The following is a 12,335-nucleotide window of genomic DNA, read 5'->3' on the forward strand; positions in this document are numbered from 1 at the left end:
TGGCCGCTATGGACTGACTTGACATCCTTCTGACGCCCGCCCCTGGCATCCTCCCCTGACCCCCCCTCCTCCGGGCAGTACTTGTGGAACTTGAGTGTGAGGTTCCTGAAGCTTAAGTGGTCATCTGAGAGGGTGGGCTCATCAGCGGGGGTCACCGGGGGGTCCACCTGGATGCAGTCTGAGAAAGGGAGTCAGGGAGGGGCCTCAGGGGCTGCATTCCCAGAGTCCCTCCCCTCCCCCCAAAAAACCCACCTCCCTTCTCCCCCCAAACCAAACAGCAAACTCACTCCCAGCGAGTCAATATCCACTCACAGTGACCCTGTAGGACGGGGTAGAACTGCTTGCCCCTGTGAGTTTATGAGGCTGTAATTCTTTACGGTGGCAGAAAGCCCCATCTTTCTCCCACAGAGCAGCTGCAGGTTTTGAACTGCTGACCTTAGCAGCCCAGTGCCTCACCTGCTATGCTACCAGGGCTTCTCTTCCTCCCCAAACTGAACTCGAATCCTTGATGTTGGATCTACTGTCCCCATAATAGCCGGCAACTGGCCTATCTTCCTCACCAAGCCCCTGGCCTGGCCCTCAATGGGTCCCAAACATTTTGGGAGTTCATAATGTTAAAAAAAAAACAACACCTGGTAAGAGTCAAGAATTCCTGGGGCGCATAGTGGTGATGCCTGGGACTGCTAGCTGCAAGGTCAGCAGTTCAAAACCACCAGCTGCTCCTCAAGATTAAGACAGAGCTTTCTACTCTTGGAAAGAGTTATGGTTTCAGATACTCACAGAGCAGTTCTACTATGTACTATAGGGTCACTGTGGGTCAGCACTGACCCAATGGCAGGGAGTTTGGGTTTTCTGGTGAGAGGACAGAAGGAAGCTAGGGAAGTGGCTAATTATCTCCGAGGACACTGCCTGTCTTGCCATGAACCTAGAAGAACTAGATGGTGTCCAGCCCCCATTCCGGAGTGCTTTCTGTTTTATCAGAGCCTATAGACGAGTCCCGAACCAAGGGGGTGAAGACACACACAACATTTTAAATTTTCATGGAATCCAGACTTTTTGGAGTCATGGATGCTGGAGAAACCAAGAACTATGATCCGGAGATCATCTTTAAGCCTTAAACCAGTGTTTCCCAAAGTGGGTGGTACTGCCCTCTGCTGCGGGCACTGGCACGACCCAGGAGGGCAGATAACCACACTTGATTCGGGATTATAAGGCTATAGAACAAATGTTTTTCATTGCCGGGGTGGGGGGCGAAGTGTAGCATTTTTCTTTTCTGAAAAGAGGGCAATTGTTGTCGTCTTTAGATGCCATTGAGTCGGCTCCGACCCACAGCGACCCCACGCAGGACAGAATGAAACCCTGCGCCCTCCTCACGGTGGTTCCCACGCCTGAGCCCATGGATGCAGCCCCAGTGTCCATCCGTCTCATCGAAGGCCTTCCTCTTTCACACGGCCCCTCCACGTTACCAAACGTGATGTCCTTCTTCAGGGACTGGTCTCTCCTGACAACACGTCCCAGGTATGTGAGACGAAGTCACGCCACCCTTGTCTCTTAGGAGCACTCGGGCCTTATTGGCAGTGGGCCAGGCAAATTGGGGGACCTATGGCTTAAACCAAAAATTTCCCATAAAGTCTTCTTTACACTAAAGCTTAAAACCAGCAAACCAAACACTGCAAACTCACTGCCATCAAGTCGGTTCTGACTCCCAGCAATCTATCGGGCGGGGGGGACTGCCCCTGTGGGCTTCCCAGAATGGAACTCTTTTGGGGAGTAGAGAGCCTTGTCTTTTTACCAAGGAGTGGCTGGCGGTTTCGAACCGCTGCCGTGGCTGTCAGCAGCCACTGCGTACCCCAGTTTAATAGTGAAAACCAGAAGGCGAGCCTTGTGCTTGGTGCTCCCCTGAGAAGCACCACTGGGAAGATTAGATAGAAATGTGAGGAGGGGTAGAGAGTTCACGTTCCTGGTGGCCGTACAACGTGGGCAACGAGGGGGAGAACGGCTACACGATTCCAAGAATGTCACTGAAGGTCACTGCAGCGAGGGCTGAGCTGGTGTATGTCCATCCGGCTGGCTGTGTTCCCACCAACAGTGTAAACAATGGGAAGAATGCCTGGCACTCCCCAAGGGCCAGGCTGCACCGAGGCCCGCGTGTGCGAGGCCCATCGTTGGAGCTCCGGGCAGAGCTAAACTGCCAAGCTGGACATCTGGACTCCGGCCAGCTAAGCCCTGCCTGGTCCACTCACCACTGTGAGTCTAACTTGGGCGGCCGTGTCTCAAGTGTACCAACCGTGCACTGGGTGCTTGAAGACCCATGACCTTGTTTACAGACTCACCGGTGACGACCACTGGGTCAATGTTGAAGGTGTCATTGGCAGGGTCCACGTGGCCATGACGGTAGTAGTGCTGGCAGAGGGCCAGGGCCGAGCCGTTGGCCCTAGGGCCGCCCCCGCCGCCGTACACGTACGCGTACCGGCCCAGCGACACATCAGGGAGCATCAGGTACTGTAGGCAGAGATGGGGGGTGGGGCGGGGGTATGGGGGAGGGCTCTGTTGACAGCCCTGCTCTCCCACCAGGCGGGACCCCACCTCTTGTCACCCCCTCACTCGCCGGCTGGTTGGCACCTGATCCACAGCATGGAAAATGGATTGGTACAGCTGCTTCCGAGTGTAGGCGGCCAGGGTGTCGTCCGCCCCATCCGAGTAGCCCCGAAGGAAGAGGTGTCGGAAGGCGATGGTGTTCTCCTCCCGGAATGTCACCGCCAGCTGGTTGCTGAGCCCAAACAGGATAAGCTGGCAGACAGGAGGGGCCGGGGCGGGGGAGTTCATGGCCAGGTCGGGAACCACAAGCCGGAAGGGCCTCCTTTGGGGCAGGTTCGGAGGATGAGGAAAGAGGGCGCTAGGGACATCCACCGGGGCAGGCCAGAGAGCCTGCCACCCACAGGGCCCACTGCAGTTCTGTTACATAATGAAGACCTGCCTTCTCCTTGGCCCGTCCCTCACCCTTCATTCCGTGAAGGTGCAGATCCACCCCATCGTTACCAGGCCCACCCCACCCCACTGTCTATCTCCTTAACTTGCAGCACCAAGGGGCCTCCAGCGGCTGACAACAGCGGCTGTTGTTAGGTTTGGGCGAGCCCAGGTCGTCTATGGTGACCCACGTGACTGAGCAGAGAGGCCCCACTGGCCTTCCTGGGAGCAGATGGCCAGGCCTATCTTGCGCAGAGCTGTTGGGTAGGTTTGCCCAGTGCTTAACCACTGCACTACCAAAACTCCTTAGCGCTGACCCAATGTTCAGCCAAACCATCCACGTGCTAAGCCCATGCGCATGGGATGGACACAGTGCCCGTGGCGGATAAGGTACCACGCCTGGTGGTGCCAGCGGCTAACACACCTGGCTGCTACCTGCAAGGCTGCAGGTTCAACTCTAGCCAGTGGTGCTACAGAAGCAAGGCCTGGCAACCTACCTCCTAAAAGTCACCCCCTGAGAACCCCGTGGAGCCCAGGTTGGCTCTGACACACATGGGGTCTTTGTGACCACGCCTAACTGCCATCGAGTCAGTTCTGACTCACAGCGACCCTGTAGGACAGGGTAGCACGTCCCCTGTGGACTCCCCAGACCAACTCTTTACGGAAGCAGAAAGCCTCACTACTTTCTCCCAAGCAGCGGCTGGTGGTTTTGAACCGTGGACCTTGCCGTTCGCAGCCTGACTCAACCAAAATGCCACTAGGACTCCTTGCAGTCTCTGTGAGTTGGAATCCACTTGATGGCCACTTTGTTTTTTGTCCTTTTCTTTTTAATGGGCCCCCAGTCACAGCAGCTCCTTTGGGCTGACGCCGATTCATCTTGGGGTTCATGGGTTCTGGCACGGGGTGGGGGGGGTACCTGCTATCTGGATCAGATCTTGTCGGTGTACATGGCATCAGGCATCCTGGGTTCAAATCCCAGATCCCTACTCTCAATCGCTGTGTGACTTCGGACAAGCCTCTAAGCCTCCGCTGCCTCTTGTGTAAAATGGGGGTGAGGGCAGCCACCAGGCAGATGCTGCACACACAGTTGTGAGTCTTGGGGGGACCAGGCTCCCACTCCATGAGGGAGGAGCGCCCACAGCCAGTACTTGGCTGGGGCCCCAGGCCTGTCGGGAGTCTCACCTGCACTGTCACCACCAGGATTTTCACCACCTGCAGCATCAGCTTGAAGGGCTTGCGGCCCTTGGCCCGAAACTTGTCACAGGGGCTCATGAAGAAGTACTTGAGACGGCGGCGGAGGTCCTCCTCCTCCAGGGAGGCCGGTGAAGCCCCTGCGTGGGTCCCATAGCCGGGGCTGGGTGTCAGGAGCCGCTCAGTCTCTACAGGCAAGTGGAGACCAGCAGGATAAGGCCCTGGCAGCCCACAGGCTCTACCCTCTCCTCCCAGTCTCCACATGCCACCCGTACCCACCACCTGTACGTGGCCACAGAACTCTGAGAGGCCCTGGAACAGCCAGAAACTCTGCGGCATGTCAGAGGTGAACGCAGTGCACTCAAGAGTCCCTGAGTGGGGCAGGCCGTCAACGTACTCAACTGCTAATCAAAGAGTTAGGGGCTCAAGTCACCGAACGGTGCCAAGGAAGAAAGGGCTGGCGATTGACTTCCAGGAAAAACAGCCACTGAAAACACTTGGTGGAGGCCAGTGCTGTTCCAGCATATGTCCATGCACATGGAGTGTGCTCAGGTGTGCGTGCGCACGTGCACACACACGGTCACTGTGAGCTGATTCCACAGCACTGGTGGTGGCAGTGGCGGGGGCAGGGACAGCTCAAAGGTGAGGACTTGGGGTGCGGAACTCCAAAGGCCTGAGTTGACCCCTGACCCTGCTGCTCACTGGTTTGGCCAGGGCACTGAGCCTCAGCTTCCAGGTCTGTAGAATGAATGGGGCAGTGATCAGGGTGGGTGGGGAAGCAGTCAGTGCTCACAGCTTGGAGGATGGGAGGTGATGGGGAAGAAGGTGCCATCAGGGTTCCTGGTGGTGATTAGGAGAACCCTTCCAGTGACCTCTCCAGGTGGGCTTAATGAGATCAAGTCACATTCCAGCAGTGTCCTGGACCCACACCCAAAGGTTCGCCTGCCCAGTCTGGCTGGCCCAACCCCAGCCACAGACCTGCAGAAGGGGGTCAGTGATAAAGACAACTGCTATTCCACATTGCTATTGTATGAGCACACTGGGCACCCAACACAAAATCCCACACCCACTGTCTCCCAGTTGATTCCAACTCAGAGCCACTCTGAAGGGCAGAGTAGACCTGCTCCCTGGGGTTTCCAAGACTGTCACTCTTCATGGGAGTGCACCGCCTCATGTTGTCCTCGGAGGAGCACCAAGGAAGTCTGAACCACTGACCTTGTGGTTAGCGGCCCAAAGGCTTAACCCCCACCCTACCAAGGCTCCAAATCCGTGGCCAGTGACTCAATTGCAACCCAAGGCAACCGATCAGGCAGAGTAGAACAACTCCCTTGGGTTTCCAAGGCTGAATCTTTTCAGCCTCACCTTCCTCTCTCAGAGTGGACTAGTGGGCGTGAACCACTGGCCTTGGGGTAACCACCTCATAGCACCACCAGGAACCGTCATAAGGACAGCAACACACACACACCACTCTGACATCTAATCAATTGACTCATAGCAACTCTATAGGACAGGGTGGAACTGCTCTTGTGGATTTCCAAGACCATAACTCTTTATGTGAATAGAAAGCCTTCATTATTCTCCCAAGAAGCAACTAGTGGTTTCGAACTGTTGACCTTGCAGTTAGCAGTCCCATGTGTAACTAACCCACTGTGCTACCAGGACTTCTCTTCAGGACACAACAACTCACTGCCATCGAGTCAATTCTGACTCAGGGTGACCCTATAAGACAGGGTAGAACCGGCCCTGTGAGTCTCCAAGACTATAAGTCCTTATAGGAGTAGAACGCTTCACCTTTTCCCCCTGGGAGTTACCAGTGGTTTTAAACTCCTGACCATGGGGCTAGCGGTCCAATACATAGGCCACTACATGGCCCACCAGGATTCCTTCTTAAAGACACAAGTTTCTGGAACCAAACCTCAGGGCTGCCACTTCCCTACCAGGTACCCTGGGACACCTCTAGGCTTCCGTTTTTCCTCCTGAAAACTAGGAATGTACAAATATGCTTTACACAACTGATGGATTGTGATAAGAGTTGTATGAGCCCCTAATAAAACGATTAATAAATTAATTAATTAAAAAAAATTAAAAAGTCTATGCCTGAGACCAGGCTCTAAGCTTGAGCCACGGCAAGTAAAGGCTTGGGCTATCCCTGAACTTGTCATCCTGCTGCCAAGAATTGTAGCCGCTGCTGATTTCCTTCAATCCTGATAAAGCTAAGGTTTCGGCGTGCTGGGGTCACAGCCCTTGCTCAGAATTTTCCGCTAACAACCCCCAACCCCCTGCTCCTCTTCGGGGCTTGGTCCAATGGGATCATGGGTAAGGTCAGAACCTGTCTTGAAGGGCTCCTGCCCAGGTAGACGCTGGTGTCGGTGCTTGTTTACAAGACGCCTGGGGAAGAAACCAGTGGAGGGCAGGGCCTGCCTTGCTGGCCCGAATCACTGCTAGCCCACTCTGGACGCGGCCAGCTAGGCCACCAGCAGGCCCGATCCCCAGGAGTCGGCAGGGAGGCATGGAGGGAGAGCTGGGCGCAAGCTGAGATCGCAAAGGTTTGGAGAACTCAAACGGGGGTTCGTCGCCTGGTTGAAGAGGCACTCACTCCCCCGAGGCCTGCCTGGATGTAGGCAAGCCGAGCACTGGCCTCGCGGGTCCAGGAGCTGGCGGGGCTGGTGCCGCTGCCGCCGGAGTGCAGACCGATCTGCTAGGAGCCTGTCCTGCCACCCCGACGTCAGAGGAACTGACCGGGCGCCCGGGGCGCGCTGGGCGCCCGCCCTTACCTGAGCCGCGCCGCCCCGCAGGCGCTGCCATACCGGGCCGGGGAGCGCGGGCCACCGGCGGGCGCGGCGGAACAGCCTGGGTTCCAGAGTCCGGCGCTGTCCCTACGGCCTCGCTCCCTCCCGGCGCCGCTTCAAACCCTCCCGAGTCAGCTGACCCGAACCACGGCCACACGTGACCAGGGAGCCCGCGGGGTCACGTGATCCGACCTGGTCTCGCCCCCTCCCGCAGCTGCACGCGTGCGCGGTCTCGGCGGGAGGCCGGAGGGCTGGAAGCGGCCGAAAGGGCCCAGCGCCGCCGCGCGGGCAGCGATCGGGGGGATGGGTCGGCTTGGAGCCGGACCCTGCTCAGCCGCCGCCCTGGCTTTCCGTCGTGAGCCGCGAGCAGTGCCAGCCTCGTGACTTCCTGGTTCGGTGTTCCACTCTGCCCTCCGCCGTGGCGGGGGCTGACCCAGCCTGCCCTTCTTGGGGCTGATCTCTGCTTCCTCAGCAGATGGGGCGGGGGGCATCTCAACTTCCCGTTTCCCTTTGCCCAACCATCAGCACATCCTATGGAGTTACATTCCCAATGCGGCTACTTATCGCCACCCCTCTTGGTCACCAGCCCAAGGTCCACCAGGATTCCTCACCTGGACCCCAGCAGCAGCTTTCTCCCTGGTCTCTGTGGGTCACCCTCCTGCCTCTGCCCCCATCCTGCTCCCACCCAGCAACCAAAATTGACCTCAAACCATCCAGACCAGCCTCGCACCAGAATCCACTAACCTTCCCATAGCACCGGTGATAATGAAACCCCTGCTCAGTCTGATCTGACCCACCCCTTCCCTAGTTTACCTCCCCTGGCCCCAGGGCCTTTGCATACTCTGGCCCAGGACCAAATGGTTAAGAAGCCAAGGTCTGGAGGTCAGATGATTTGCATTTTAATCTGGAAACAGCCCAACCACTACGGGCTACTCAGTCCCAGGAGTCCCCTCCGGAGGGAGCTGTCCAGTTCATGGAGAAGAGACCAGCTGAGCACCTGGCTGGGCAAACAGTGCTTGGTCTCTAAGTTAGCAGTGTGTGCATCCTCTCTTGGGAAAGCCTGTCCCCACGGTTCATGCTGCTTACCATGAACCATACCCAATCTATCTCCCTTGGAGCAGTTGGTGGGTTTGAACCACTGACCTGTGAGGTAGCAGCCTGGTGATTAACCCACTGCTGCCACCAGGCTCTTTGGTATCTTTCTCCATAGGTTATCTTGCTGCCTGCTGAGAAACCCCTCGACCACCCCCCCCCCCAAAGGATTTTTGTGTACAACTTCCTTTGGCCCATGGAGTCTCAAGAAAGTGGTCTTTGAAGGACAAGGGTTATAGGCTTAGGGCCTCACCAAGCTGTGAACGTGCCAGAAAGTCCACCATTGAAGTCACTCCTGTGACAGTGGCAAGCCACTGTGGCTGTGTAGAAAGGCTAAGGAGAGGTGTTGCCAGGTCACCCAGACTGCATTGACCAGGAGGCCAGGCCTGGAATTGCAGAGTGGTGACTGCAGGCTGGACCTGCCCGCCCAATGCCGTTTCAGGGTCCAGAGAGGAGCCTGCAACACTGGGCTCACCCAGGGCTGGCCAGCCCAGGCCACACCCACCCATCTCCTGAGAAAGAGCAAGAGGTGAACGACAGAGCCAGTAGGCAGTGGGAGGCATTTACTAACTGCACGACACACAACTTCCCCGGGCACCCTGTATGCCCGCACCCTTCAGCCATCGGGCCCCAGCAGTGTCCCTTGCTTCCTGGGCCACTCTGGGCTCTCCCGGGCAGGGAGGGCTGGGCTGCCAGAGTCATGGATGGGAGAGGGTTTAGGGTCAAGGCGGGACTCGGGTTTGGGCTCAGGGCTGGGCGACAGGTCAGGATCAGCGTCATGGCCAGGTTTCAGGTCAGAAGATGGGTCAGGTTCTGGGTTGGGGGTGCACAGAGAACTCAGTGCAGTGGCAGGCTCAGGGCTAAGGCCAGGGCTGGGACCAGCGTTGCTGCTGACGTCAGAAGCCAACAAAGAGGTTGCCTCGGGAACCAGGAGGGGGACCTGACTGGGTCTCAACAGGGGCACAGGTCTCAGACCCAGGCCAGAGACCGCGGCAGCGGCAGCGGCAGCAGCCGCGCCTTCATGAACGCGCTTGTGCTTGGTGAGGCTGGAGGCCTGGCCGAAGGCCTTGCCACAGAGCTGGCAGCGGTAAGGGCGCTCGCCCGAGTGGACGTGCAGGTGCTGCAGCAGCGCCGAGCTCTGGCCGAAGGCCTTGGAGCAGTGCGGGCAAGCGTAGGGCCGCTCGCCCGTGTGGATGCGCAGGTGGTGCTGCAGGTTGGAGCTCTGGCCGAAGGCCTTGCCGCAGTGCGGGCAGCGGTAGGGCCGCTCAGCCGTGTGCGTGCGCTGGTGCTGCAGCAGCGCCGAGCTCTGGCCGAAGGCCTTGCCGCACTGCGGGCACGGGTAGGGCCGCTCGCCCGTGTGTGTGCGCAGGTGCTTGAGCAGCGCCGAGCCCTGGCCGAAGCCCTTGGCGCACACCGGGCACTTGTGGGGGCGCGGGCCGCCGTGCGTGCGCAGGTGCTGCGCCAACAGCGAGCCGTGGCCGAAAGCCTTGCCGCACACCGGGCAGTGGTGCGGCTTCTCCCCGCTGTGGCTGCTGCGGTGTTTGAGCAGCGTGGAGCGCCAGCCGAAGGCCTTGCCGCAGGCTGCGCACTGGTAGGGCCGCGCGCCCGTGTGGATGCCGCGGTGCTGGGCCAGGGTGGCGCCGTGGCTGAAGGATTTGCCGCAGTCCGGGCAGCGGTAGGGCTTCTCGCCGCTGTGGGTGCGGCGGTGCTGGCTCAGCCCTGAGCTGCGGCGGAAGGCGCGCCCGCAATCCGGGCAGGAGAAGGGCCGCGGCGGGCTGGCGGGGGCCGTGAGCACGGCGGGGCTGGTGGGCAGAACCTCGGGGGTGGCAGTGAGGCTGGAGGAGAGGGGGTCCAGGTCGGGGGTGTCGCTGTTGGGGTCGAGAACCAGGGGGACGGGGCCAATGACATCTGGATCGAGGTCGAAACTTGAAGACATGGGATCAAGATCTTGGGGCTCTGAGTCCGGGTTCCCCAAGTCGGGGTGCTGAGCTTCCGCAGGCCGCTGGGGGTCCAGCTCCTCCGAGGCGGGGTCCCGATCTTCAAAGCTGGCGTTTGCGTCTTCGGGGACAGTGTTGAGGTCTTCCGGGTCAGGCTCTGGGTCTTCAGAAAGTGGATCCGGGTCTTCGAGGTTGGGGTCCAGGTCCTCGGAGTCGGAGTCTAGCTCCTCAAAAGCGGGCTTTGGGCCTCTGTGGCCTGGGTTCCGAACCAGGACAGAGCGTCGCATGCCGAGCTTCGATGCGTTGGCCACTTGCGAGGCAGGATCTACCAGGTGGGGAAGAGAGAAGGTGGGGTATGAGAGTGGGGGCCATTGCTGGGGAATCAAACCGAAGCCAAAACTGGGGAATGGAATCGACATAGACTCTGGCGACCCCAGGTGTGCAAGAGTAGAACTGCAAGCCATAGGGGAGTGGATTGCCAGGCCTTTCTTCCGTGGCACTACTAGGTCAGCTCACACTGCCAACCTTTCAGTTGAGTAGTTGGGCTCAAACTGGGATACCTGGGGACTTCTCTGGGGCAGAGCTGGTCTCTTTGGGTGACCCCTTTCCTGAAAACACCCATGGATGTTTCCCTTTATCTCCACCCTCAGGAAGCCTCCCCACCCACTCCAGCCAGAATGGGGGGAAGAGGGGCTGTGGAGCTGGCACCTGAATGGAAGTCACGGGATGTGGCATTTGAGGACTCCAGTGCCCACGGCCCCGGCTCTGCCCGGCTTGCCATCCTGGACCCCTCTTGTAGGCAGCGTGGATACTGTGAAGGAGAAAGTCCTAGGTCTCCAGTCCCCTGACTGCGCTGGGAGCCCCTGGGTGCCCCCGTGAGGAGAGGGTGGGCAAGGGTTCCCAGGTTTGCTTGCTGGGGTACATATGCCCGGGGTAGCATACTTGGTGGGTTCTCATGGGGAGGGAACATCCTGAGCTCAGGAGAGGGGGTGTCAGCACTTTTCAAGATCCTGAGCGATGCATGACAACTGATATGTGGGACCCGTCCTAGGGGCAGGGAGACCCCTGGGCCCCGTGACAGAAGGGTGAGAACAAGGCTCAGTAGATGTATACCTGTTTTTCCAGTCGGATGGAAAATCCTGAAATCTAACTCTGGCTGATGGGGGGGTCAAGGGGGGTGGGGCGAGCAGGAAGGTGGTGCTGTTGGATGCCCAGTTCATTCTGACTCGTGCTGAACCCCATGTGACAAGAGTACAACTGCAGGTGTAGGGTTTTCTAAGTTCTCATTTTTTAGGGGAGCAAATGGCCGGGCTTTTCTCTCTCGAAGAGAGGGGGGTGGGGGGTGTTTGAATTCCACCAAGGTAAAGCTTACAGCAGGGTGCTTAACCTGTATGCTATGCGGGTTCCTTCTGGCAGGGGGTGCAGCTGATTCCCACTCAGAGCAATCCTATAGGACAGAGGAGACGCACTCTTGGGTTTCTGAGACGGTCCATTGTTACAGGAGCAGCTTTATCTGGTGGGTTTGAACTGCAGATCTTGTGGTTAGCCAGCTCAGTGCTTAGCCCACTGCACCACCAATGGGGTGGGGTTTTTTTTGGTGGGGGGAGGTTAAAAAAAACAAACTCACTGCCACGGAGTCAATTCCAACTCATGGCCAAATACAACTACCCGTAGAACTGCCGTGCTGAGTTTCCAAACGGTAACTCTTTACAGGAGTAGAAAGCCCAGTCTTTCTCTGGAGGAGCAGCTGGTGGCTTGAAACTGCTAGCAGCCCAACCTTAGCCACGACGCCACCAGGGCTCCTTTGGTGACGTGGTACGTAGGTAGAAATAATACCTGAGTCCCTTCCTCGGTGGTCCGGGGCACCCTGGACCACCTCCTTGACAGGAGAGATTGCCAAGCCAGTGGTCCCATGCTGGGACATGGGAAAGGGAGTGGGGACGTTTCCTCTGGGGATGGGAGACCCTGAATTCCAGTCCAGTGGCTGGGGTAAGGGGGGCAAGTGGAGAAACAACAGCTGGGGTCCCTTCTAGGGAGCAGAGGGATCCCAGTATTACCTTTAGGGAGATGCCTTGGCTAGCCAGCTCATACAGGGAAGCAACAAATTGATCTGTTGTTGGGGACATGGAGATATCTGAGCCCCAGACCCCAAGGCTAGGAGCCAGGGAGTGAGTAAACTGTGAGGGAATTAGGTTCCTGGACCTCCCGCCAACCCCAGACACTGGAGTTAGAAGGTGCAGGAGCAATACCTGAGTCAACCCCACACACCCGAGTTAGAAGGTGTAGGAGCAATACCTGGGTCCTCTCCTGGGTTCTTGCGGGGCCAGGGAGCCCCTCGACTGCCTCCTGGGGAAACAGC

The 12,335-nt window shown here is 58.3% G+C and overlaps 2 protein-coding genes across 9 annotated transcripts in view; both read right to left on the reverse strand.

Annotated features, from left to right (window-relative positions):
* Positions 1-7,007, reverse strand: part of MCOLN1 (mucolipin TRP cation channel 1) — a 12,951-nt gene extending 5,944 nt beyond the window's left edge. Inside the window, exons 1-5 of the mRNA XM_045290311.1 lie at positions 6,933-7,007; positions 4,150-4,346; positions 2,623-2,790; positions 2,334-2,502; positions 19-178 (exon numbers count right to left, since the gene is read on the reverse strand). Coding sequence (XP_045146246.1) covers positions 19-178; positions 2,334-2,502; positions 2,623-2,790; positions 4,150-4,346; positions 6,933-6,963 — 725 coding nt within the window. The 5' untranslated portion in view covers positions 6,964-7,007. The remainder of the gene's footprint in view (positions 1-18; positions 179-2,333; positions 2,503-2,622; positions 2,791-4,149; positions 4,347-6,932) is intronic.
* A 1,575-nt stretch (positions 7,008-8,582) lies between these two features.
* Positions 8,583-12,335, reverse strand: part of ZNF358 (zinc finger protein 358) — a 5,269-nt gene continuing 1,516 nt past the window's right edge. The window contains exons 1-4 of one of the 8 annotated variants that reach the window (XM_045290376.1): positions 12,272-12,293; positions 11,364-11,423; positions 10,685-10,787; positions 8,583-10,301 (exon numbers count right to left, since the gene is read on the reverse strand). In XM_045290376.1, coding sequence (XP_045146311.1) covers positions 8,656-10,301; positions 10,685-10,757 — 1,719 coding nt within the window. In that variant the 5' untranslated portion in view covers positions 10,758-10,787; positions 11,364-11,423; positions 12,272-12,293 and the 3' untranslated portion in view covers positions 8,583-8,655. Of the gene's footprint in view, positions 10,302-10,684; positions 11,478-12,271; positions 12,318-12,335 lie in introns of those variants that run through there. The other 7 variants (XM_045290380.1, XM_045290378.1, XM_045290373.1 and 4 more) reach the window with 7 other exon arrangements.

The sequence above is a fragment of the Echinops telfairi genome, unplaced genomic scaffold (genome assembly GCF_000313985.2).
Source record: "Echinops telfairi isolate 266 unplaced genomic scaffold, ASM31398v2 ScPeMD7_36;HRSCAF=134, whole genome shotgun sequence".
Taxonomy (NCBI): Eukaryota; Metazoa; Chordata; class Mammalia; order Afrosoricida; family Tenrecidae; genus Echinops; species Echinops telfairi.